The sequence below is a fragment of the Solanum dulcamara genome, chromosome 4 (genome assembly GCF_947179165.1).
Source record: "Solanum dulcamara chromosome 4, daSolDulc1.2, whole genome shotgun sequence".
In the NCBI taxonomy this organism is placed as follows: Eukaryota; Viridiplantae; Streptophyta; class Magnoliopsida; order Solanales; family Solanaceae; genus Solanum; species Solanum dulcamara.
In genome coordinates this window covers 79,805,302-79,833,120 of record NC_077240.1, presented here as the reverse complement: position 1 = coordinate 79,833,120, position 27,819 = coordinate 79,805,302, and the positions used below count along the sequence as shown (strand labels likewise).

The window sequence follows — 27,819 nt, the reverse complement described above, 5'->3', positions numbered from 1 at the left end:
AGAATGCAACTATCTAATCAGGATAAAAAATCTGACCTTTGTTGGTCAGCTTGCCCTTAATATGCCCCAAGCTTAATAAAGGTGGTGGAAAAAATACAGCAACTATCTAATCAAGACCACAATTCCGACCTTTGTTGGTCAGCCTGCCCTTAATATTGCCCCAAGCCAATTAAGAGAGACCAGAAGGATGCAACTATCTGATCAAGATCACAATTCCGACCTTTATTGATTAGCCTACCCTAATAGTGCCCCAAGCTAACTAGAAAGACGAGAAGACTGCAACTAGAAAGACGAGAAGACTGCAACTATCTAATCAGGATCACAACTCTGTAGTTTCCTTCCTATAGAAAAATGACTACTGAATATAAAGAAACAATTTGAGGGACTACATAAAGAAACAAAATGCCAAGAGAGAACACATACAGAAAGAGACTAACCAGATAAATTCTCATATGGCTGGTCAAGAAAAAGCTTTAAATGCCTCACAACTTTAGATACATGATCCACAGTTGAGCTAAACTACAATCGATACGATCGATCCAAAAACCAGATACTGTATAGAACCATTTACAAGAAATGCAAAAAATTAAGCCACCAACCAATTTAGCAATAACTACTAACTATACTTTCTGGGCATCCCCGCGATGAAAGATGCATATATCTAGTTTACAATGGCTCTCGCCAAATACGCCCAGCTACCTTTAGCTTCAGCTCCTTCCTGTCACCACCAGAGAAGAAGAGTGCCATGCTCCTTTGAATAATCAGCCCGTCTAAACTGTCTCGGACAGTTTTATGACTATCACGGATGCTCCTCGGTACTCCTTGCCATGTTAACTTTCTGCCAAATCCACCTACTTCAAGACTATAACTAAATCTTTTTGCATCATCATCATCGCCCATAAAACGAAGGAAAGCCATGTATACCGGTGCCAATCCAAGGTTGAAAGCCTCAAAGTGCAGACAGAACTGGTGACCGAAACAGTTGAAAACCTATTCCAGAAAACAGCAAAAGAACTATTACAAACATGACCTTTTCAAGCAAGCACATTGCAGTTGGAAATTGGAACAATGCGTAAAATAACAAAAAAGACGCTCATTTATCATGGCTAAATGCTAGTCAGAAATTAAATTGGTAAAGCGAACAACAAAATTGATCAGGCTCTTGTCTGCCTTCATTTACAACCAGAAAAGTGTGAGCCTCCTAGCAGTAGCTAAAATGCAAACATGACGATGAATAACAAAATGAATGCATCACTTCTACAATTGGATGAAGAAAACTACTCCATGTGTTTGAGATTTGTTAGTTTGGTTTTTGACTTGACACAAGAGTTTTAAGAAAGCAAAGAAGAAATTTGAATCTTGTGGTCTTAAAATAAAGATATATAAAATGTTCCAAAATGCCCTTTAATCTTGTGACCATAAATATGTCATGTGGAAAATTGGAATTAAAGAGTTGTCAAAAGGGGAGAGGGGCATTATTTGTAAAATAGTCTAAAAAGAAAAGTAAGACAAACAAATTGAAACGGAGGGAGTAGTTAATAATGTCGCCCTTTTTCTTTTTCCTTTTTGTTGAGAAGGTTAATAGTAGCATATTTTCCTCGAAATATCTAAAAGGAGGCCAAGATCAAACTTTAAAGATAAAAAAAAACAGAAACAGCCATTAGTGTAACCCCACAAGTGGGGTTTGGGGAGGCCGGGAGGGTAGAGTATATGCAGATCTTACTCCTACCTTATATAGATAGAGAGATTGTTTTTGTTAGACCCTCGGCTTATATAAAACATTTCCAATCAGTTTGAAGAAAGGGAATATAGACATGGGAGTAGTAACAACAGCGAAATAATGTGATAACCGGAGCACAAAAAGAAATTATGAGATTAATGCTAATATTACTGGTAAGAAAGCTGTAAAATTGTGGGGACTAAATGAAGATGAGAAGGAAACTTGGAAGAAATTGATTATTACTCCCTCTGTCCCAATTTAAGTGAATGGGCTCAGAGGATGAAGGTTGAAGCAACTACTTCTCGGTGTGAATTTGAGCAAATTCTTCAAGTATTTTTTTAAATAAGATTTATACATTTAAAAGTTACATGAGAAGTATTATAAGTCAATATATTCAATAATTCAAAACATTTAAAATGAGTTTGGTCGTAATCAAAGAACAAAACTGTTTTGAGTTTTTAAACAATAACACCTTAAAATTATTTCCTTTTACCTTGTAAAAAAATCTCTGCTGTCTTTAGAGCTTCCACTTAAACATAATAATGATATACACATCCCACGATCATATGTCGGTTTGGAGATCGAGACCCTCTAACAACTCCCACTTGCATTGTACCTAAATTCTCAAGTGGACATATCGTTCCTTAAGACTGAGGGCATCTGGAACGGCTGAAGAATCTTTTTTACACCGCCAGATATATTTTGGCATGTCTACTTGAGGGATGATGTCAGTCACACATCTATACAAAGGAAACAGCTATCCAACTAACCCTCTCAACTCTCATTATAGACATTCTTTTTTTGGATAAGTATTATCATGGGTATTTTTAACGGTAATTTTCAGATCTGGAAGTAAAGATTCTTATTACAGAGTGTAATCTCTGTTTAGACCATCAATCTATATTACGTTATTTCCATTCATGACAATGGGCAACTGTATATGAAAAAAAAAGGATGTCTATGCATTGTAGTAAAAACAACCTCACTGTCCAATCCTTTCATTCCTGTAGCTCTCAGAACAAAAGTAAAAAAAAAAGAGAGAGAGAGAGAGAGAGAGAGAGAACTAACCGTCAACATCCATGTAGCATTCTCAACTTCTTGAGGATTAGATTTGACATAACGATGATTGAAGGTACACCCATCATGCATATCAACCTTGTGATCATCTTTTAGGTGTGCAACAAGGTACTGAATATCACCAGTAACAGCACATTCAGATCCTGCATATGGGCAATTGTATGGTCGAAATCTGCAGTTCTGCTCATGTCGCAGCCTTGTATGATACGTGAATATATCTTGACAGCCATAAATTTGGTATCGGCATGGCAATTCTAGTGACTCAGCAATTTTCTCCAGTGCTAGACATCTTATGTTTCCAAGCTCATGGCGGCAAATTGGACATACATGTACTTTTGACTTGCACTTCACGCATAACGTGTGGCCGTTTGGACACTTACAAGAAAAAGATCAACAAGCTCAGTAAAAGTCCAAGGAATGCTTCTAATGACTTGAAGAATAAGATCACAAACTTAACAAAATAGAAGGAAGAAGAAAAACAAAACATAAGTTCAGTCGGCCAATTTCTTTTTTTATTTTTGGAATCCATTAAGGATCCCCTTTTTTCTTTTTGAAGAGCATTGGTGAATCAATATCTTTTTCTTTTGATTGTGCCACAAAAACACTCTGTATGCCAACGGTCGAGTGACTAACATTCCAATTTGTTTTATCCAAACTACCACACACTACCCTAGAATAGGAAGTATTCAATGAATATTACATTAAAGGTAGATAGGCCATATAACACACTACCCTAGAGGTAATTCCTTTACATAGGCCATATAACAAAGAGGTGCATCAGGTTATGTACTACAGTCCATAAATACGTTTATCCTGCAAGAAATTAGGTGGTCTCTTATCGTTAAATAGCAATGACAAGTATCACATTTTCATGTTATTTTCTCTAATACAGTTTGTACAGTTGACTGTCCACAACATGAGACATTTATCCTTAGGGAACTAGGCACACTCTTATTGTTAACAAATGATCGGAAGTATAGACTTTAATCGTCATTTTTTCCTCCATACAACTTATTTGAAGGAAAGAAAGGAACTTTTAAACTCCAAGGAAGAAAGATGGTAAACCCTCGCCATGCCCAAATAACTTGAAAGCCACTATACTTGACCTCTTTCCTCAAATGAAAACTTTTTCCTCCTCCAGCATTCTTACAAATATAAACAGCTACCAGTTTACATTATTACAAACTTAATTAGCATCTTGCGACTTACTCTAGTATGAACATAGAAAACAAGAAAACAGAACTGGCCAATTGCTTCGCTCAAGATTTTGAAGCACCAGTCAAAGATATCAAGGAGTGTGATCCTTCAGCGAGTAACTTGTGGCACTTCAAAAAAAAAGGAAAACTCAAATACATGCAAAGCCAGATCCTATCTAAAAGCTTAAATTGTTAGAGAAGTGACACTTCTATTTAAGTAAAAAAAATTGATGTACAAGTTTGATTCTTTTTCTTCGCAAAGGACATGGAAATTCCTTTAACAATGTTGATAAGACGTGGACACGCGATAGCTTCCTACTTTAATACCAACAATCCCCTCACATGTAGGTTTAGTCTTTTTCCTTGGGAAAGCATGTGAAAATTTCTTTTGATAATGATGACGAGACTCGGGCCCAAGACATCTTCCTGCTTGACTACCATAAAAAGAAGTGGATCGGAACCTAACGTAATTCCAAAAGTTAACTCATAAAGGTGAGGATATCCTTAGACCATATAAGGAGACAACAACTCATTCCCTCAGCCAATGCCTAGGAGTGGATATGTAGAGTGTGAAGAGCATAACAGTGGGAAACCAAAAAATTGGAATGGCTAAAACTTATTTCTAGAAAGTTGAGGTACTCTAGCTGTCCAGCATATTGCAAAAACCTTTTTGCAAAGAATGGGGAGAGAACTATTTCATCTCTACTGAACAGACTAACAGACATTTTCTCCCTATAATAGCTCGAATTGATTATATTATGCTGCAACTTCATTAAGATGTGACACTTGAATCTAAAAACTCATTAGAACCATTTATGTAGTCATTTGTCTGAAAGAAAGCACAATGAGATGATGTGGAAGCTGAACATAACTCCAATTAAAGGAGAGACGATTGCATCAGCTCAAAGCAAACTTAGGTGAGATAGTATAGCAGTAAAACGTTTTCTTAGAAATCAAACCATTCACTATCCAATACATTCTTTCAAGATTGGACTGCTAACTTGTGAAGAAATGGTAGCATTTTTCTTCAACCCTTTCGGTCATCTTAAATAATTTATTTGTACTTGCAAATTTATAAAGTCCATCACATATTATTTGCATCCTTATCAAATTTCAACTGCAAGTACCAAAATCTCCTCAACCATGTACCACAATAACAGAATATGTCAAGAGTCTCAAATCACTCTCATTGCAAATCTGTCATTCCAATTTAAGTGACATAGAACCTACCTGGTGAATTGGCGGATACATTGGATTCATACAAACAGGGCATTCAAGTAGCTCATGAACAGCACTATTAGATCCCGCTCCATGCTTCCCACCGATAACAGCTGCAGATTTTCTAAAAGGGGAGTTTTTGAATTCAGCACTTTCTGGTGCAATACCATAATCAGCATATGCACTGCGGGAATCACCAATATCCTGGTAATTGCTGCCTCCGGGAGCCATGCTATCTATATAAATTACTATGTGTCGACAACAATATATATCCTCCTCAAATCTGATCTTCTAGCTCTCTTGATGGTCCTGATCCTGCCACCAAAGGAAGCATAGACATAAATTGGAAAGATATTTATCTTCTGAACAAAAAGGCAGAGAAATCAACCTAACAAACAGAAAAGGAAAAAGATTTACATAAGTGAAAAGTCAATAAGGCGTCAGAAAGGAGGTTTATGCCACTACAAGTTAGAGCAGCCTATTTTAATGCCAGTTAATGCATGCAATCTAACACCAACCACTTGCATGGAAATGTATTTGTCAGGTCTTCAATGGCCAACCAGAGTGAAATTTTTAGAAAATATTCATTTCACAAGTAAAATTAACAAGAGAGTTGGGAAAAGGAGAACAACAGAGAAGAAGTTTAGTGAAACAAGTTAGCGTGCCTATTATAAATAACGAGATAACTAGTCTATGAACTTTTCGATTGTCAGCATTCAAGATCAGCAAGTTGCACACATGTCTAGAACAGAAGTCTATCTAATGTATCATCTTTCAATAACTAGGTCTTGTGTCAAATAATTGCTGTAATAAGATACTTGTGTAAGATCAAAATATTAGTATTCGTAAAAAGTTTGACCAAAGACTTAATTCACCGAGCACACTTGGTATGTTGTTGTCACTTAATTCACCGATCAAATTTTTTTTTGAACATACATATCTAATCCCCAAAAGCAATTGCAATTGGTTCTGTGGCAATTACAAGAAGTAAAATTAAGATATAAATAACAGATGCACATCTGTAACTTCTCTTCAGATACTAATATAGTCCTTGCAGTGCAAATTATGCGAAGCTATGCTACTCTCAGGACAAATCATCCAGAAAAGTGTAGTTCACAACCAAAGATTGGGAAAGAGTGTTTGTAATGGAAACCAAGCTGCTACATAACTAGTCCAAGATTTAAAAATCCTTTATAGGCATCATTTTGATGGAGTCATAGAAATCCATCGACGTGAAATTTGAAAGATGGATTTATATAAATAATGAACAAAGACTACCACTCTACTGTATTCCTGCTTCATATATAGTAAGTTTATTGCTAGTACATCTTAAAACAGCACATTATATACGTAGAGGACGACTATATTGGAGAACAAAGTGATATTTTATCCAGAATGACACCTCATCTGCAGCTGATTTTCATGGTATGGATTGAGCAACCTATCCAAGACAGCCTTTATTATTGGAAATCAAAGAGACATTTTGTCCAGACTGACACCTCATCTGCTTTCACGGTATGGATTGAGCAACAAATTCAAGAAAAACTGTACTTTTTTTTTGGATGAGTCCAAGAAAACTACTCCCTTCGTCATAAAAAATTGTCCAATTTCATATCTCAAGAGTCAGAGAAAAATATCTTCGACTAAGATTTTCAAGTGTATCATGCTGTTTGAAATGGAAAAAATTATAACTTAAAAAGTTTCTTTATAAGTTTCTAAATATCAAAATTTATTTCAAAGTTGCTTTTTAATAAGTTAATAGTTTCTTATAAGGATTTGGCATCTGATGTTTGGCAAAGCATATAAATGTATCTTAACTTGTACCTAAAGTTTCTTACCAAGAGCTAGATTATATTAACTGTTTCTCAAAATTTCTTGGAAGAACCATGTTTACTTCATTACTTTAAAGTCTAAATCAATGTTACTTCCCACTTAACATCCCCTAAAATTCCACAGCGAAAAGAAATTAGGTCTCATTTCGACAGTGTTATATATTTTTTTTTCTAGACACTAACTATTGAAAAGAGTGCAGAAACACAGTGGTAAAGGGTATTCAAAAACCAAGTAATGTTCTTTTATGTAGCACCAAAGTAGCACTTTGGATTTGTCAATTTGAAGTCAGACACATAGATTGAGAACGGATATCACAAACCATAACCACATGGTAAATTTACTAGAAAGATGAAAACATGTCAGGAAACTATAGCTTTGGGTAAAAGATGTGTGTTGGCTAAAGAACTATCCATCACTCCCATGCAATTATCATAATTTGACTACAATTGGATCCAAAGGTAGAGACATATAAAGAATTAGAAGTAATTCTTTTCAAGATACAATTAGAATCTCCTTGACAATAATAGTGGATGTCTTGGTGCCTTCTATCAAGGGAGGCATTTGACCAACTCTCCAAGCTCAGTTGTAAATTAGATAGCTCATTTTGAAAATATTTTAGATATTTAAAGATTTAATGAAAAGTCACAAGTTGCATTATTTCATGTATCAAAGTACCGAAAGAACACATTTAAAAGTACTAGACAATGAAAACTTTGTTTGAAGTGAAAAGTGAGGACAACTAAGGTAAGGTTTACAGTAAGATAATCCTATTCTTGGAAATTCTCAAAAGGAAAGTAAGCTAGTAATTCTAGGGATGAAGGCATTATAAAAAATAAAAAAGACATTCATACAACTGTTTTTTTGGCAGAGACCTCCGATTTAGCTGTGTTAATTATCATGACTCTTAAAAAAGAAAGTAATGCCTAATAAGTATAATGACTTGGTAAATACCTAACCTTCTCAAAAAGGAGTATAAAGGCTTTTTTTCAATTTCAAAAAACTCCTTAAAATTATTCATGCAGCTTCTCTTCTTTAGGTAAGTGTGAGTGATATGCTCAAAAGTTGTTTAAAGAATTATCTGACTTTGTTGAAGGACAAACAGTATAAAGTAAAAGTCAAAGATAGACATGATCACAAGCTCGAGACTACTGCCAAGTAATACCATCAACCAAGCCAATGCAAATTTACATGCTAAGTACAAGGCTTAGTGATTTTGTTTGTTATCAAAACTAAACTGATAAACGAGAACTAGGTATGCTCTGCGGGAGGTCTCAAAACAGCTGGTCTATAATAACAATACTTAGAGTGTGGCTAAACTTATGACGTCACGGTGCACGAAATATATCACTACATTTAGTAGTTCAATATTAGAGGTACTTGTAGATTAGCATTTTCTAGCCTATGTTACACATCATTAAAATTGTCTGCACACACATTTGCTTTATATTCTACAGGCCAAAGCCATCAAACACTTTAGTGCTCATGCAGGATACCTTGGTTAACCAAAACTGATCCACCGAGATGAATAAATCTAAGTTCTTCAAACACAAGATTTCTTAAGTCAAGTGTGGATAGAGAGCTTCCCAGCTGACAAGGTTATCCTAAACGTCCAGCAAAGTATCGCCTCAAAAGGAAGAAGCATAGACAGCATAGCAACTATGGTATCTCACTTATTACCAACATCAAACTGAAAAAGTACCATATAAAAATCTTCTCAAAGAATTTTCTTATACAAGAAGCAAACGAAATGCCTACAACATCAAGAACTACTACGCCTCACACCCCTTACTGAAAAGGCGTAACTTTGATTGGACAAAAATGGGAAGAAAAAGAAGAAGCAACAACAACATATCCAGTATAATCCCACAAAGTGGGTTCTTGGTAAGGTAGAGTATACGCAGACCTTACCCCTACCTTGGAGGTAGAGAGGTGGTTTCCGATAGACCCTCGAACCAAGAATTCAAACCAATTTTATGACACAAAGGTCCAAACTTTATGAGCTCATAACAACTCCCACAAACAAGCACAAAAAGGGGGGAAATCATCATCCAACAAAATTTGCTGATCAATAAAACTAGCAGCCAAGACTAGAGCAAACATCCAAAGATCCAACTTTGTTAGCATTTCTAGGAGAAAGAAACCTAAATCCTTGACAAGAGAGTATTTCTGGACTCTTTCACTTTTTGCCAACATTCCAATTTTTTCAATAACCTAGTAAAGGCAATTCAAAAATCAATTCTGACAGCTAACTCAAAAGAAAAAAAAAGACCCAAGATGCTACACCATATGCTTTCTTCACATTTATCTTCCCTCTTTTAACCTTGGATTCCTCAAATTCAAACAAAAACATCAACTTCCCATAAAGGAAAAGTAAGAACCTGAAAGCCTTCAAACCACAAAAATTATCAGCACCCCACAAACATAAACTTCAAACCAAGAAAAGATACCACAGCAAAAGTCCCAAAATCTAAGGGAAAAGGAAAAAAAACAATTTTATGACACAAAGGTCCAATCTTTATGAGCTCATAACAACTCCCAGAAACAAGAAAAGCACAAAAATTATCATCACCCCACAAACATAAACCTCAAACCAAGAAAAGATACCACGGCAAAAGTCCCAAAATCTAAAGGAAAAGAAAAAACCTAGAATTCAAACCAATTTTATGACACAAAGGTCCAATCTTTATAAGCTCATAACAACTCCCAGAAACAAGAAAAGCACAAAAATTATCAGCACCCCACAAACAAAAACTTCAAACCAAGAAAAGATACCACAGAAAAAGTCCCAAAATCTAAAGGGAAAGAAAAAAAACCTAGAATTCAAACCAATTTTATGACACAAAGGTCCAATCTTTATAAGCTCATAACAACTCCCAAAACAAGAAAAGCACAAACATAAACTTCAAACCAAAAAAAGATACCACAGCAAAAGTCCCAAAATCTAAAGGAAAAGAAAAAAAAAACCAGAATTCAACCCAATTTTATGACACAAAGGTCCAATCTTTATAAGTTCATGACAACTCCCAGAAACAAGAAAATCACAAAATTATCAGCACCCCCACAAACACAATAAAATACCAAAAATCTAAGGGGAAAGAAAGCAAACCTAACCATGAATAGCAAAACCAAGATGAGATTTTGTACCTAAAAGCCTGATTACTTCATCCCATTCTGTATAAAAGCAACCAATAATTGGGTCTTCCTTATAGGCTTCATCAAAAAAAAAAAAAAAAGACAAAAACCAAGAACAGAAAATTAAAGGGTCTTAACAAAAGGGTAAGAGTGGGTGGTTGAGATGAACCAAAAAATCCTTAAAAGCCTTCTCCTTGATTTTCGCGTCCTCTAAAACAGGCTTCTTTTGCTTTTCAACAGTAAATCTGAGAAAACAAAACCATTTGTTTGTTTTTTCTTTACATGTAATGTAATACAAATCTAAGGTAACAAGAGCCAAAAGATTTGAAAAGGGTCACAATCAGATCATGTAAATACTCATAATAAAATTTTAACTATAATTGATACAACCCCTTATAGTTTGTGACACATACACATGTGTTTGTACAAATAGAAAAAGATTATTAAAAAATAAAAAGATCTTTTTTTTGAAATGGTATGGTAAATTTTGTACAACACAGCATTTTTTGTGGAAATTTTTGTCTTTGAGGATGACCATTAATGGTGGACTTTGAAGTTTGAAGCTGTATTGGCCTTTTCTGCTGAGGGGTGTGGGGGTGGCGTCGGGGTGGGGGTGGGGGTGAGGGGTCAGCTTTTGTGTTCTTGATTTTCTCACAAAGATAGGAAAAAAGAAAAAGGTGGCATTTCGCGTACGCAACGTTTGAAATTTTTTATTATTACTCTTATGATTCAAAGATTTTGGAAGTAATCGTGATGTTCGTGTTAGTTTATACGTACATTTAATTAATATTTGTTAGTGTTTATTATTATAGATATTGGATAATTTTTTTTATTTTTTATATAGGGAAAAAATAGAAGATCTTTTTTTTAGATTTGATTTTGTTACATTAAGATTTTTGTGTGAGATATACGGTATAATAATTCTGAAAAAAATTATAAAATTATTTTATCTTGTATTTGGTTTGAGATATTAGAAAGTTTTTAAATTATTTATTCCACCATTTTTATTATAGTGATGAGAATGACAGAATAACTTATTCTGAGATAACTATTTTTGAGATAACTTATTCTCAACCAAACGATCTCTACTAGCATAAATATCGAGTAATGTTTTCTATCTAGACTTGGAGCGATGAAAAAAAATTATTTAGCATTTTTATTTTATTGAGATCTGAACACGATATATTATGATTTTGAACTCATTTTATTGGCAGCTATATTACATCTTTGGGTTCTATTTTTTGAAACAATATTAAGATATACGTGTTATTTTGCTCACTTATTTATATCATCATTTGAAGAACTAATGTAACTAATGATTCACTCAATCGCTTAAATTAAAGACTATTACTAAATATATAATGTAGGTATAATTTATATATAATTTATTAATATCAGCTAAAAAAGATAAGCAGTGACTCAAACAAATTATTTGCGTAAAGATCTCATTTAAATTTAAAATTTATATGCATTTTATTGACTATTAAATTATATCCTTATACTAAAAATTATTATTTTATATAATCATATCTTCCTAAGGTTGAATTTTCTTTAAATTTGATTTTTCATGTTATAATATATTATATATATAACAATATTTTATTTATAATTAATCATAAAATTTTAGTGGTGGATATTGTGTACAATAAAGCCATGTGGAACTTGAAATCAATCAGCAATTATTAAAAAAAATTATAGTTGGTATTAAATAACTTTTGAACTTGAAGTTTGGCCATGCAAATTTTTCTTGCTTAAAATATTTGTTTGGTTAACTTTTCCTTTTAACTATTTTAAAATGTTTCTTTTCCTTTTTTTTTTCAAAAAAAAACACTAAGGTACTTATCTAAATTAAAAACTAATAGTAATAAAATACCAACTACCATGACTTGTGGTCTAGTATGCGGTCACATATAGTGAAGAATAAATATTTTTATCAAATAATTTTATATATAAAATAATACTCTATGTATATAAGTCAAAAAGTTGTTTATATTTACATATTAAATTTTGAACATTTTTTGTGAATTCTAAGCTTTACTGTTTATGTTTTGCAATTCCTGATATTGTAGGAATGTAATAGAATATTTTTTTAAAAAACACAAAAAATCTTGAAAAAAGAAAAGCAATTAACCAAGTACATAAATTTCTGTGCAAAGTTTTTTCTAAAAATTAAAACAAAAATCTTTTCTAGAAATTTTTGTCAAAGAATTGTTCAAATTTATGTTATTAGCCTATTTCTTTTCAAATTTGTGAACCCCACATGATCTATTTCTTTCTAATAAATTTATTACTTTTGTCAGAGGACCATATGCCATGTCTGTGGTATTTAATGCTATATTTCAAATTATTATTCAATTTTTCGAAAATAATCTTTTTTATATTCATACAGTAAAAATAAAATATATACCTTATTATCTTCAGATTTTACCCATGAGACTAAATATGTTATGATTGTTCCAAATTAATTATTCATTCGACTATGCAATTCAATGTGTTTTAAGTTACTTTTTAAAATGAGGCAAAAAAATAAGTATTTTTTTATTAATATTATCCTTGTATAGACTTCAAAAGAAAATAGCTTTTTCATAAAGTAATTACATCCCAAATGAGATTTTTTTGGTGTTAATTTAAATTAATCGGATTCAATTAGTTTAAAACCTTTTGCAAGCGAAAGTAGGAGATTTGTCTTTTGAATCGGGTTCTTCGCACCGAACTTGCTTAGTGAGAGTTATTTCTTTTGCGTTATTTTGCAAGCTATTGTATAGGAGCGGAATTTTACCATGTGCATATCTAAAAAATAACAGCTACAAAAAATTTTTTCATAAAAAAATAATATTAAACACCGAATGAAAGAAAAACAAGACACAACAATAATAATAATATACTAGTATAATCTCATAAGTAAATTTAAAAAAAAATAATATATACATAAAAACTGACTGGTTGAAAATGTGGATTGTCTTGATAATATTGAGGATAGGTACATAAAAACTTTTTGTTTATTTATTCTTATAAATTTTAAAAAATATTGATATAGGAAATAAAAGAGTATTTATGAATTGTGGTGCAGTGATAAGATTGCTCCACTCTTAATTAGAGATCTTAAATTTAATCAGAAGTCTAATGCGGGCTCTAAATATCAATTGAAAATTTTAAAAAATAAAATATTTCATATTAAGGTTAGAGTAAGAATAAGGATTGTTGAATACGAAAGAGATATTGATCGAGATTGTATGTGTAATTTTTAAATCTAAATTATATTTAAATATAATTTTAGTAAGAACTACATTAAAAGAAAGGTGAATATAATTTTATTGGCAAATTATAAATTTACTAAAAAGTACCAAAACTAACATGTATAAAAGTATTTCGTATTAGGGTTAGGTTTAAAGAGGGAAAATGCAGAATTTAAAGCGTAATCTTAAAATTTAAGTTGTAGGTAAGCGTAATTCTATTATGATAAAATTCAACGTAAATTAAGAAACGAAATATAAAACTATTAAAAATAAGAAAATTCACATATAAATAGGTACTAGGATATATCTATTTCATAGTATACCACTAGGATCTCAAATGACCAAATAGTGAAACAACTCGTATAAGAGCAATTTGATGTATTAAGTTCTTATTATGTGCAAAGTTTAGAGAACGTCTATCATATACAATTTTATATGTATTTTCACGTAAAGTTACTTTTACAACTCAAATCCATTTCATCAACCTTTTATTTGAAAAAAGAAGTTATGTTTACCTATAACATCAAAACTAGTTTAAATATATCCCTACACAGTACAGACATTAAGTCGGTTTATGCAGCAGTCAAAATAATCTCATTTGGGGAGCAGCTATTAGAGTAGTGAGATACATGAAACTTACACCTGGGCAAGGTATTTTTATGAGCTCATTACCTAGTCAGCAGCTTACATGTTGGTGTGATTCATATTGGGCAACTTGCCCAAACACTATAAGGTTTGTGATAAGCTGCTTAGTCAATTTTGAAAGTTCATTGATGTCCTGAAAATCTAAGAAGCAGCAAACAATTTCAAGAAGTTCTACATAAGCAGGGTATAGAAGCATGGCATCAGTTGTGGCTGAGATTACATGATTACTGGACTTATTTCAAGAGTTGGGAGTACACGTGAAACACCCAGTGACAATAAGGCTGCCTTAAAGATTGTGTCTAATCAAATATTCCATAAGCGTACAAAATATATCGAGATAGATTGTCATTTCATACGGGGCAAGATCAAAGAAAGACTTATTGAGATAAAGTATGTGAGAACTGAAGAGCAACAGGCAAATTTGTTAACTAAGGGGCTAAGTAAAGTGCAGCATTCCTATTTGACGAACAAGCTGGGATTGTTGAACATTTTACACCCTCCAGCTTGAGGGGGAGTATTAGCACATGATAGTCACGTGGTAGTTAGGTTGTTAGTATTGTTACAAGTTAGTTAGATTAGTGGTTAATTATACAACTAGCAAACACGTTAGTTAGACGATTAGATGTAAATATTATTCTTTGTATATTCAGCTCATGTACTGATAATGAAGGCACATCAATACAATTTTCCATATACAAAATATCTTCTCCAATAATTCTCTCTCTAGATCATTGATCTCCATTGAAGAACTACTCGAGCTAAGTCTTCAAGCTCATAGTTCATCTTTTCACAGTATAAGAGCAATTAGATAACATTAAGTTCTCATTATGTGCAAAATTCAGAGAAAGATCATCTATCATATATAATTTTATTTGTATTTTTACACAGTTATTTTTACAACTCAAATCCATTTCACCAAACCTTTTATTTGAAAAAGAAGTCATATTTACCCGTATCCTCAAAAATAGTTTAAATATACTCTCTCTGTCTATTTCTACTAATCCATTATATTAAAAATATTTATCCAATAATACTTATTTCAATTTAAAAAATAAAGAGATAATTTATCATTTTATGTCTATTTTATTCTTGATATTAAATACTATTTAATATCTAATATATTTTTTAAAATATTATATTTAATATATTTAAAAAATAATATAGTAATATTACCTTTATTATTAATTGTTTTTTTATATACGTGTCAAATTAATACCGGATAACTATCATTATATAAGAAAATAGTATAATTTTATATTTTACAAAATAAAAGTCTTAGCGTAATTAGTAAAGGTAAAATAGTTCAAATTGAGGGTTATTAGTGTAACTAAAACCTAACCTGGGAAGCTTCACCTATAAAATCTATACGACCCTACCAGGGGGGTAGGGTTATAGGGAGTGAGGTAGCGAATTCTCCTTCAGCTGCCGTCATCGGTGTTCTCGCCGGTGGCGCCGTCATCGATGTTTGCGCCGGTGGCGCCGTCATCGATGTTTGCGCCGGTGGCGGAGGTTTCATCTATAGCCTTTTACACTGAAATTACTGATTTTCGATGATACCTAGATGGGAGAACACAGCTAAGAATGGTTTTTTTTGGATCAGTTTTGGATTAATCTAATGCTGGTATGAACTCTTCAAATTTATCTAATTCATAAAGTTTGAATTTCTGTACTGCTTTCGTTATTAGTTGCTTTGTTCTTTTCACTGTCGTTTTTTCCTTTTCATAACTGATTTGATTTGATTTGATGCACTTGAGTTTAGCGCATAGGTAGGTACTCTTATGGTCTTTAGACCTCACTTGTGTGATTTCGTTATTAGTTGTTGTGTTTTCACTGTCGTTTTTCCTTTTCATAACTAGTTTGATTTGATGCACTTGAGCTAAGCGTGTAGGTAGGTACTCTTATGCTCTCTATACCTCACTTGTGTGATTTCATTATTAGTTGTCGTGGTTTTTTCACTGTCATTTTTCGTGTTGATGCCCTTGAGCTGAGCATAGAGGTGGGCACTCTTATGCTCTTTAGACCTCACTTGTGTGATTTTATTATTAGCACTTACGTGATTTCATTATTAGTTGTCTTGTTTTTTTTCGGTCGTTTTTCATTTTCATAACTAGTTTGATTTGATACACTTGAGCTGAGCATAGAGGTGAGTACTCTTATGCTCTTTAGACCTCACTTGTGTGATTTCGTTGGATATGTTGTTTGATTTGATTTGATGCACTTGAGCTGAGCATAGAGGTAGGGGTAAGGTCTGCGTAGACCATGAAGCTCTCTAGACCCCACTTTTGTGATTTCATTGTATATGTTGTTGATACCTGAGGTGGAACTAGAATTTTTAGTTTATGCTTTTGTTAGAGGGTTCTGAATAAATTATTTGTTCTCCACGGCATGTTAATGAGTTGTGTCCTAAATTTGTACAAACTCTTTATGTTTTCTTAATGCACAGAGTTTGTAGTGTAATTTGCTTTACTTGTTAATGAGTTGTGTCCTAAATTTGTACAAGCTCTTTACATTTTCTTAATTCACAAAGTTTCAATCTTTGTTGTGTAATTTGCTTTACTTGTCAATGAGTTGTGGCCTAAATTTGTAAAAATCTCAGTTAGATTATAGCTTGAACAAATAAGAAACACAAGAATTGGGAGTTAAATGATTTATTTGAGTTCTTGAAAGTGCAAGTGTGTGTTATTATAGTAGCAGCTTTTTAATGTTTGATACTCATTTTATCTGTATTATTTAAGACTTCTTATGAGAAGAATTAATTCTGCTTAAATTTTAACTTTTTGGAAGTCGTTAGCTAAGAAAGCAGACATATTTTGAGTTTAACAACTTGTGCTTATTTGTGTCAAAATTCTAATCTCTCCTATACTTTATTTTTGCACCTATGACATGCCTCGGAATTCTGTTGGACTGTTAGTCTCCTACATTGCCTTAACAGCTGTCTCCAAAACTTCTATTATTAAAACGTTGCTAAATATAAAAGTTTCATTACCATTTTCAAACTATTTCAAAGTTTCTTTTGCTTTAATTCTTTCAAGTCATTGTTTTGCATTATGTTTAAACATCTCTCGGAAAGATGTCACCGCTTCCAAATGTTTGAAACATAATGTTTCAACATCGTGAGTGAGAATGTTCGAAGCAAATGTCAAAAGATGTTTCAAACATCAATCATGATGTTTGAAATATTATGGAGATGTTTAAATATCTTGACAGATGCTCTGGTTGTTTGTGCTTGACTTTTTTTATTTTCATCAAATTCCACAAGAAACTTTGTTTTGTGTCTCACACAACTAATGTAAGTTGTGTGAGGTTTCTTTTTGTTTCACAAATCACTGCGACCCAAATCTTACTCTTTGGCTCCATCAACTCGTGAAATAAAAAGAAGTCTCACACAATTTGTGTTAATTTTGTGTCACAAAGTAAATTTTCAAATCCATTCTTCTTCATATTTTTCTCACATTTCAAAGTAGTATAAAAAGAGAACATGAAATTAAAAAAATAAGACCAAGAAAGAAAATATTGTACTTAAAAGAACATAAGGAAGAAGATAAGAGATGAAAAATTGAAATGATTTGAATGTGGTAGTGCAACTTTTGTAATATTAGGAGTTCTAATACGTACCTACTAGTTTTTTGTAAGTATAGTCCAATCTAAACCATTAATTACCATTGACTTGGTCAAAGTGACTTTTTTGGCATTCAAAACTTGAGGGGGCTTTGTGTAAATAAGAAAATTGAGACCTCCAAAATCTATGTTCTTAACACAAACACAAAAAATAGTCCCTCTTTATTTAAGAGGAAAAATTGAGTCCTTTTTCAATAGAAAAAGGACAAATAGCAATTTTAGCTTTCGTGTTATAGGTTTATTCCAGTTTTGATCCTTGCTTAATTCAACTTAGCATAATTAGCTTTCAATTAATATAACCATGTGATTTTAATCCTTCAAACTAATGGAAATTAAAAATTTAATGATTCCTAACTTTTAACTTTCATTAGTTTGAAGGATCAAAATTGCATGATTATATTAATTAAAGGTTAATTATGCTTAATTGAATTATACAAGGACCAAAGTGGAATAAACATATAACACATGCACCAAAATTGCTATTTGCCATTTAAAAAAGACCCAACAAGTCTTTTTCAATTTAAGGACCCGATAAGCTATACTCTCTCTGTTTCAATTTGTTTGTCCTACTTTACTTTTTTAGTCCGTTTAAAAAAAAGCACATCTTCCCTTTTTTGGCAACTAATTAATTCCAACTTTCTACGTGACCATAAGATTCAAAATCGTGTTTACTTTCTTAAACTTCGTGTCAAGTCAAAATAGGATAAATAAATTGAACTAGAGTGTATTTCACGTCAATGGTATGGTTTGGTAGCAATGAACCGATAACAACCATTATGTAAGCTTAATGGACTAAAATTGTCATTATTATTATTACTATCATTATTTCATACTAGATAAGTTCAATCATTATGTTATGTTCCCCAAAGTTTGTGTATATTCTTACAAATAATTTCTGAATTGGTATTTGACTAAATGTCATTGATCTCTGTTTGCAGTGCTTTACTTGCCTTTCCTGTTACTTCCATACTACAAAACTAGATTGAAGAAGAAGATGTTATATTGGAGTGGAGCTTTTGATTTATTTGAAAATATTTATTAGGTCTTTTCCATATTAAGAATCCAGGAGCCAATTGATTGAAGACTCCTGCAAGTGCCCATAAAAGTATGATGTTGCTGAATGGAATCAAAAGTTAAAAACTTGTTGCTCATTTGAAGGAATTGGTGCTATGCCTCTCCCTAAAACGTTTTCAGATTGTGCTGGCAGTAAGACATGTTTCAGTTATTTGTACGACCAGGGCATGTGGAAGACAAGCTGTTTTCTTGTATCACAATGATCAGTCTTCGGAAATTGATGATATAGTGGTTTGGAGGATGAGGCAAAAAAAACTTATGAAGTAACCTAGTTGAATGTTCAAATCAATTGACCACTTTGATTTGGCAATACAACTATAGCCAAGAGAATGCTTCATTATAAGTACGTAACTTTTCACTTTATTGTTTGAGCATTATGTTGATTTCTCAAACTTATTTTTCTTTTGACAAATTTGATTTTTCATATACTCGTGAAATGCAACACCATGCTCAGAAGTTAGAGAGTGAAATGTTATGCATTTGTAATTATATATTTTTCTTGGCTAGAGTTGAATTGCCAAGTCAAGTGTTTTAATTGATTTGAACCTTCGGGTGAGTTGCTTCATGATCTTCTTATGCCTTAGCTTCAGAACTTACCACTATATCATCAATTCTCGAAGAGTGTGGCTACCTGAATGCTCTTGCTATCAGACATTTTTCCTTTGGAAGGTTGAATGATTTGAACCTGGAAATGAACGAGACCTGGAAAACAATTGGTGTTGCAAATCTCCACTATTGAGGCTTAATTTTTGCCAGTTCTTAAATATGTATATCTTACTTTTGTAATGAATTTATGTTTGTTTAGTATATTTTTGTTGTTACCCCTTTGTAATCTTTTGGATTCAATGATGAAGTTGGTATGGAAATATAATTAGGGGTGGCAAAATCTTTTGGATTGGGTCTTGATCCAATTATTGTTTTAATCCATTATGATCCCTCTAAATTTGATCCAACCGCTCAATTGCCACCTCTAGAAATATTGTAGATTTGCTGAAAAAGAGTGCATTTGGTTTAAGTTGCAAATTTCTTGTTGAGTAATACACACAATCTTAACTTTTACAGCTGCATTCTTGTACCCTGTATCGCTTTGATTCTTCGCATTTTCTGGGGATTTGACATAGGTGCTATATTACTTTTCTTGGTGAGTTTAACACCTCAATTATGAGATATTCTCTTTTTCTTAACCTAAACTATTATCACCTATTGGTGTAATCAATTTTGAGGCGTGTTTTAAATACATAGTTCAGCTTTTTAAAAAAGAAAAATGATTGATAGGTTATGAAACTCTCAAAAATATAGTATTAGTTCAATTGTGTTTTGCTATATAACTGAAGATCATTCTTTTTTGGCACATTTTTTTTTAATCATGGACGCAAACATCACTGGGTTCATTGTTGTAGCTGATTTCATAAGTTAATTCAAGGGAATGTATTGGAATAGAGTTAAAACTTTGATCTAGTTCACTAGTGAAGGGAAGAATTCTTGTTTTGCGTGATGATTGCGCAAGTACCTCGATGATTTTCAATCATGTATAAAAATGGGATCCTCAATAGCTACAGGCAAAAGATTCATATGAGAAAACATAAGCTAACGGGCATTTACTTGAGCCTCCAAGGATAAAGATACATGAACAATATGAGAAAACATAAGCTAACAGGGCATTTACTTGAGCCTCCAAGGATAAAGATACATGAACAACCGTTTGATCTCTGTCAAAAGTCGGCATTGAATCCCTTACAAACTATTGGATGTAAACAAAAACCACCCCTATGATTAAGATACTAATCTGGATACTTCTATAATCTACAATCATATGTTAGAATTTGGTTTCGTAGGGTGCAAAAATATATCCAGTTTCATATACTCAGATGTACATGAGCACCAAAACTAGCAAACCAGATTTGTTAACCTGAACTTTTCAGACGGACAGAACGTCGAGTCACCCTCGTACTTTGAGATGATCCAGGCTCGAGAGTATCAGCATCAATACCTGCGCAAGTCCTCAGCCTTTTTCTCGTTGACGGTCCACTAGGCTGCTGACTCTCAGGAGGAGCAGATGCATCTTCTTCTTCATCCAGAGCTTCTACTTTTGCAATGTCATAATGCCATCTTGTCCCACAACCGGGACAAACTTTTTCAGCCTGCAAATTATGGTTTCAACAAGAATTTAGTTCATCAATCGCCTGCATAGATGAGACTGTCATCAACGTTGCAGTGTTTTCCCTTTGAAATAACAAGATTGGTTGGATTAGCTCACTTTTCTGCAGGTTATATGTTCAATTATGCGGCTTTTTAGATTGCCTACACGTCGGGCAAATATGGTTAATAGTATCTTTAATACATATATCCAGAATAATCTCATTTCTTTTGACGAAGAGGGGTCCACATTCTTCTGTTTCTAAGTCTAGGATTAAACTTGTATGGATGCTAATAGAAATTCAACTATTATGGTAGGATTCAACTAGGGGAGAGAAGAATACCTTGCTTTTGGAGAACTTCATTCTCAGACAGTACATATGGATACGAACATTACAGCCTTCGTTTTGGCAAAGCTCAGCCTGGTAAAATAATCATACCACCATGAGTTTGGATGATCTAGCAGCCATATAGTCAATCATAGACAAATCAACATCTTTCTTTGAGAGGGAATGGATGTTTCTAGTGATATTATCAAACCAAAGTACAGTATATAGGAAGGCCATCTTCTGAGTTTACAGTTAAAATGGCAAAGTGCTCCAATTTGAAAGGAAAAACTCGTGCTAATGGAGTTAAAGAGAAGAAATTTAAAGAAGAATAGACCTTCACAGCAGCTTCATTGCAAACATCACATGGAGGAACCTCATTACTGCAAAACCAACTTCTGAGATCAAGGAATGAACGCACTCCTAATCCTATCTTACCATCTGTTAGAGTGAGCCAGCGGTCCCTCGCAAGTTCCTCAAGGGTCTTCTCCTTTTGAGACATTGAGAAATTTCTAAATGCTGCAGGAATATGTGTTGGACCTCCCTGAGATTGGGATTTTGTTCCAGCTAGAAACTGTTGACCGATGCAAAGTAATTATGATTACAGCAAAGATATAAATCGGAGCTATGTGAAGTACAAAAAGCTCTGATCTAACAAGAAGCAAATTTACAAAGTTTATACATAGATTTTTTTAATCCAGAACCACATCCTACCATTTATTGTTAGGAAGTAAGAAAACCTGATTTTCGAGCCGTATGTTCAGTGCATCAATTGTCGAAATAACGCCCTGAGCTGCCGCATCTTGAACAATTGCTTCAATCTGCACTTGTACAGTGACCATATAAATCTTATTAAAAGATTTATGTCAGAAAAAGATCTTCGTATATTCATATTATTTTCTTTAAGAAACACTAACCAGTCTAAGCTAAAGACATAATATAAGAAAATCATTAAAAGTAAGGCTTAGTTATTGCGTACAGATACATTAGGCCCAACGTTTTCAGGATTCTTTTTATTCTCGTTAGAGAATTCTATGAAACTGTTGGAATAAGAGTGAAATTTAGAGAACCTTCAATTGTAGAGACCACAAGTTACCTCAAAATATACAATTTACTAAATAATTGATTGAAATGAGCCTGAATAGAGAAGAACGGACAGATGAATGAAAAATTCATATAGTAAATCCCAACTAGTTGAGGACTGAAACTTAGTCGATTTGAGAAAACATCAATTACTGAAGCCAACAAATTTCAGTTATTTGACTCTCTCCTTTACCACAATGAGTTTAAATTCGTCGTACAAAAGGGAAGCAAATAATTCTTTCTCCAAACAAAAAAGGAAGCAAGATTAGAAATTAGTAAATTAAGCCTACCAAATCTTTTCCACTAACCACAATTTGAGCTAATATGAAGTAAATGATCAACCAACTTCAACTTTTGATTTCAAATGGGACTCCTGAATATTATTTTGTATATAACTAGATTGCATAAGTCAGCTCCAAAATACTCTATTTTAACTGAACTTAGTATTATGCTTTCCATTACTTGTGTTCTTTGCTTTGATTATTGTATTATTTGTGTTGCTACTGTTCCTTCCTCTGGTATTTTCAGCATGACTTCTTCGCTACTATATTTTCTTTTCATACTTGATTTTGATATGTTTTACTTGAGCCGAGGATCTACCGGAAACAACCTATCTATCTCCACAAGATAGGGGTTTGGTTGCGTACAAACTATCCTCCCCAAATCCCACTTGTGGGATTACACTAGGTATGTTGTTGTTGTTGTTGTTACTTCTATTCCCAGAAGATGGACGAGTTCATGTTTGTACTATTACTTGAACAAAAGGATAGCCTCATCTGCTCTATTCTCATATCAATTTCATTACATAAGTTGCAGGATTATAAGCAATTCATTACTATGAAGCTTAAGCATGAAACTCTATGTTTTAGAGGACTAATAACATGTAGATCTTCTTTCAAGCTGAAACTTGGAAGGGAAGAAAGTAACAGTTTTTGCTCCTTTTGGTGGAACTGCCAGCTAAAATTTGCAGCAAGCTCCCTTTTCCCATCATCTTTGAGGTGAGGTGAGGAGGTAAGAGAAAAGTAACATTCAGCAGTTTTGTTTTATATTCAATTCAACCTAATCAGTTCTTGTTCTCTACTCCATAGACTAATGAAGATTTTCATTTTTACATCCTATTCCCCCTCACAAAGCAAGAAACTTACTTGACAAAAAATATGGAGATACTTCCTCATATGGACACAGGACGACTATCTAACAAATAAGGACATTATCGACACAGTTCAAAAGACCTAAAAAGAAAGGGAGGAAAAGCTCACAATGCCTTTATAGAAAGCAATCTGAGGAACTGAATATTTAGTTCCAAGTTTGGATTGCTCATCTGAAACATTGTTGACAACACCATAATGCACCTGTCCATCATACTGATTTCTACATGCTCGTAGCTCTAACTGCACAAAAGTGAGCTCCTCGTTTATCTTTCTCAGGTATTCATTGAATAGTGACTGATGACTACCTGAAATATAGACATAAATTAGTATCAGGAACAAATATGTTTTCACACAGATACCAAACAAGAATATTTTTATTTATTTAAGTTAAGTTTAACATGATAATCAGAAAACTAAACAAATTGATGATACTTATATCCAAAGAAAAAGAACAAAAAACTCCAAATAAACACTTGCTTCCTGCCTTAGGAACCAAATAGGGAAAAGGAAAATCAACTAAAACTCAAAGGATTTGCCTTTTCTCCCCCAAAAAAACAGGACAATTGGTCCTGTCGATTCACAGAAAATACACTAAGAAACGAATTTTTGAGAACAAATAATATGGATCCAATAAGCTAAAGCTTTCAATAATCAATCAAAAGTTGTAATTTCTTTCAAGGTCCTTGGAATTGAAACTGAAATAGTTGTACCAATAAAAAAAAGCTAACAAAAGTGGAAAAGTTTATATTTTTAAATAAAGATCCCTTGAATAGAAGAAGGAGAAGAAGAAAAAAGGATTTACTAAACGAACTCAACTCAACCCTTTTCCATGAACAACGAGCAACAATTCCTTCTTTTATTTTTTTGAGAATAAGCATTAAGATGGGATTAGCACATGAGCTAGTTAAATCTTATGCTAGGAAACATACCAAAGTAAAAATCCAATACAAGGACAAAAATGACTAAACTGGTAATTGGGTTCCTTGAAATTGATACTGGAACACAAGTATCTATGCCAAAAAAATAGCAACAAAAGAGAAATTTTGATTTTAAACATGAAGAATAAAACCAGAAATTTCGTAACAAATTAAAGATCCACATTACAAGGATGAAAATGACTAAACTAGATTGTACCAAATCAGCTCCAAAGTACTCTAATTTAACTTGAACAAAAAGCTAGCGTCAACTGCTCTATTCCTACACCAGATTCATTTAAGTTGCCTAGACTCTCCAAAATTGTTGCCACACTCGTGTCAGATCCCCAAAAATGCACTACTTTTGCAGGATCTGACACGCACCCGTCTACATTTTTGCAGAGTTCAAGCAACATAACATATCTAAACAAAAAGTTTGCAACAACTGTGAATCTTATTTTAAAACATGAAGAATAAAACCAGAAATTTCGCAACAAATTAAAAATCCATTACAAGGATGAAAATGACTAAACTAGATTGTACAAAATCAGCTCCAAAGTACTCTAAATCAGCTCTCAAAAGGCAGATGAGTTCATGTTTCTAATATTACTTGAACAAAAGGCTAGCGTCAACTGCTCTATTCCTACATTAGATTCATTTAAACTAAGTTGCTCGGACTCTCAAAATTGTTGCCACACCAATGTTGGATCCCCAAAAATGCACTACTTTTGCAGGATCAGACGCACACCCGTCCACATTTGTCCGAGCAACATAACATTCAAATAAGTTGCAGGATTATAAACTTGTAAGAAATTCCTCGAAATTGATACTGTAACCCCCATATATCTAAACAAAAAGTTTGCAGAAACTGAAGCAGTGTTTAGGAAAGTGAGTGCTTCATCACTTTAAGCGATGAAGCGAAGCGATGCTAGCCAGTCACGCTTCGCAGACTAGAAGCGATGGAGGTGAAGAGAAGCGGTCGCTTCGAGCTGAAGCACTGAAGTGTGACGATCGCGAAGCAAAGGAAGCGACGCTTAATTTTTTCTAAGTCTTGAAAGGTAGATCAAAGGGGAAAAAAAGAACCAGGACCTTTTATTTCAAGAGACCCAGTTTAGTTTGACTACTGGTCTGTTTCTATAGGATTTTCACGCATCTAGAGTTTTTAATTTGAAATTTTGCTTATATATTGTCTTTATTAATTTTTGGTCTTTTTTCTTTTAACTTACACTTCAATGAAGCTTCGCGCTTTGCTTCGCTTAAAGCGTGAAGTGGGGCCTCGTCACTTTTTTCCGCTTCATGCTTTCCTGAACGCTGAACTGAAGAGTCTTATTTTAAACATGAAGTACAAAACCAGAAATTTCATAACAAATTAAAAATCCATTACAAGGATGAAAATGACTAAACTAGATTGTACCAAATCAGCTCCAAAGTACTCTAATTTAACTTGAACAAAAAGCTAGCGTCAACTGCTCTATTCCTACACCAGATTCATTTAAGTTGCCTAGACTCTCCAAAATTGTTGCCACACTCGTGTCAGATCCCCAAAAATGCACTACTTTTGCAGGATCTGACACGCACCCGTCTACATTTTTGCAGAGTTCAAGCAACATAACATTCCAATACAAGGATGAAAATGATTGAACTTGTACTAATTGATACTGGAAACCCCCAAATACCTATAAACAAAAAGTTAGCAACAACAGAGAATATTATTTTACAACATGAACAATAACACCCTTGAAAAAATAAAATCCAATACAACGATGATAATAACTAAACTTGTAATTGGATCCTCAAAATCGAACACCAATGTAAAAACCCTTGATAAAGTAAAATCTCCAATACAAACTTGAAGAAAAACCCAGAGATTTCACAACAAAGTAAAAAAACCCAATACAAAATTGAGAAATAAACTAAAAATTAGTAACTGGGTACTTGGAATTAAGCTCAAAATACCGAAAACTGATCAAATTAGATGGCCCAAAAAAAATCAAAAAAAAACCTGGGGATTTCCCGGTGACTTTGGTGAATATAGATTGAAAATCCTTTTCTTTAAGAGGACCTCGACTTAGAAGAGCTTGAATTAGCGTATGATGCCTCCATGAAAGCGTCACCATTGGAATTCGAATTCGAATTTGCACAGAAAAAAAAGGGAAATTTTGAAAAACCCTTAAAAAGGGAGAAGAAAGAAGATATATATATAAGTAGAAGAATGGTGGCGGGAAAAAGATGAAATTTTGGGCCTTAAGAGAGACTTTTGGGCCAAGTTATGTAGGACTAGGTGACAGTGACATTAATTTCTGTTAGACCTTTAGCTTGATGGTTCAAGTGGTTTCAACTTGACTAAGGATTTATATGATGAATTTAGTTAAGACCTAATAAAATTAGTCAAGATAAATTTTAATTGATGAAGATCTTGGCGTTGTTGTGGCTAAGGTATACAAGGCAAGATGTGGCTAAGGATGACAAGGATTGGGCAAACCTAAGGCAAGGGAAGGTTGTGATTGTGGCATGGTTGTGGCTAAACAAATTCGAGGGCTAAGTGTTGGGCAAGGGCAAGGGCTTAGGAAACTGAACCACAATGGCAAGCTGTGTGGGGAAGGATCTGGGAACAACGCAGGCACGTGGGTAGGCGCGAAGCAAGATGACCAGAGGTAAGATTTGGTGCCAGATTTGAAGGTTGCCCGTGTGTACCTCGCACATACGTTGGCATTTTGGCGATTTTGGTAGTTTCTAGCCGTTGTAGCTTGTCAGCATTTTAGATAAGACTTGTTTTGTTTGAAATTTGAATTGCCTATGAGTTGGGGATATCAACTGACATGTGCCTAGCATGTGACTGGGTGTTGCGGCCTATTTATTGGCACAGGAAGACCAATCTCAGGCAGAATAGGCTAAGGTCGAATTTTGTTAAAGTTAAACATTTGTGTGTGTTTTTGTGGCACAAGTTTAATATAAAGTTGGGACTTGTTTATATATGCGCTTGTGTTGCTCTGATTTCGTATGCATTGGTTAAGCGTGAGACTAGATTGAGAGGAAAAAAAAGAAAAGGGTTGAGTCTAAGTGTGTAAGACTGTCGAAATGGGTTAGATCATATTGTCTTGAACCTCTTGCAAATGGTATCAGAGCAAAGGATTTCGACACTGAACATGGCTAGCGAAAACAGTTACAATGAACTACGTGAGAAGGCTGCACGATTGGAGGTCATGCTAGGTCTGGCAGACGACGATGAGGACATGTGGTAGACGTTCTAACTCAAATTCAGGGCATCTATGCAGTGATGCAAACTTATCATGGGATTGTTGATGGCAAGTTGACCGAATTGCAGGCTTTTTGCAACGAACACCATCAACAACGAAGATCTGAAAACGGAGGTGACAGTACTTCGTTTGGCTGTTGCAAATCTATCTAGAGGAGGTGAAGAACATGCCAAGATTCAAAATTTCTAAACCAAAGTTGTTTG

At 33.5% G+C, this 27,819-nt stretch overlaps 2 protein-coding genes and 1 long non-coding RNA gene across 7 annotated transcripts; 1 reads left to right on the top strand and 2 right to left on the bottom strand.

The window, feature by feature from the left end:
* Positions 1-420: 420 nt before the first annotated feature.
* On the bottom strand, positions 421-10,699 carry LOC129887801 (E3 ubiquitin-protein ligase SINAT2-like). Of its 4 annotated transcripts, none has more exons than XM_055963031.1 (4): positions 10,151-10,699; positions 5,224-5,526; positions 2,789-3,172; positions 421-990 (listed from the first exon to the last, which is right to left on the bottom strand). In XM_055963031.1, the coding sequence occupies exons 2-4, from the start codon at positions 5,440-5,442 to the stop codon at positions 667-669; spliced, it is 927 nt and encodes a 308-aa protein (XP_055819006.1). In that variant the 5' UTR covers positions 5,443-5,526; positions 10,151-10,699; the 3' UTR covers positions 421-666. The 4 variants fall into 4 exon arrangements, with proteins under 4 accessions (XP_055819006.1, XP_055819005.1, XP_055819004.1 ...); XM_055963030.1 differs by having other exon boundaries at positions 10,156-10,699; XM_055963029.1 differs by having other exon boundaries at positions 10,189-10,695.
* Positions 10,700-15,432: 4,733 nt separating this feature from the next.
* LOC129887800 (uncharacterized) lies at positions 15,433-19,772 on the top strand. 2 transcript variants are annotated; one of them, XR_008766497.1, is made up of 3 exons: positions 15,433-15,678; positions 18,614-19,092; positions 19,334-19,772. It is a non-coding gene; the product is annotated as an uncharacterized LOC129887800 (long non-coding RNA). The 2 variants fall into 2 exon arrangements; XR_008766496.1 differs by having other exon boundaries at positions 18,614-19,772.
* A 615-nt stretch (positions 19,773-20,387) lies between these two features.
* Positions 20,388-26,547, bottom strand: LOC129887799 (uncharacterized). The gene is made up of 6 exons (XM_055963028.1): positions 26,362-26,547; positions 23,554-23,750; positions 21,952-22,032; positions 21,549-21,785; positions 21,230-21,307; positions 20,388-20,890 (listed from the first exon to the last, which is right to left on the bottom strand). The coding sequence occupies exons 1-6, from the start codon at positions 26,474-26,476 to the stop codon at positions 20,654-20,656; spliced, it is 945 nt and encodes a 314-aa protein (XP_055819003.1). The 5' UTR covers positions 26,477-26,547; the 3' UTR covers positions 20,388-20,653.
* Between the last annotated feature and the right edge of the window lie 1,272 nt (positions 26,548-27,819).

Bases quoted from the DNA above. Each gene is read 5' to 3' on its own strand.
- LOC129887801 (XM_055963031.1), bottom strand. From the start codon at position 5,442: ATGGCTCCCGGAGGCAGCAATTACCAGGATATTGGTGATTCCCGCAGT. The intron at 3,173-5,223 runs GTAGGTTCTATG...TTTTCTTGTAAG, and splicing joins TGTATCCGCCAATTCACCAG to TGTCCAAACGGCCACACGTT. The intron at 991-2,788 runs GTTAGTTCTCTC...TTTCTGGAATAG, and splicing joins ATGCTACATGGATGTTGACG to GTTTTCAACTGTTTCGGTCA.
- LOC129887799 (XM_055963028.1), bottom strand. From the start codon at position 26,476: ATGGTGACGCTTTCATGGAGGCATCATACGCTAATTCAAGCTCTTCTA. The intron at 21,786-21,951 runs GTTTTCTTACTT...ATCGGTCAACAG, and splicing joins ACATACGGCTCGAAAATCAG to TTTCTAGCTGGAACAAAATC. The intron at 21,308-21,548 runs GTCTATTCTTCT...TTATTTTACCAG, and splicing joins GCAATGAAGCTGCTGTGAAG to GCTGAGCTTTGCCAAAACGA.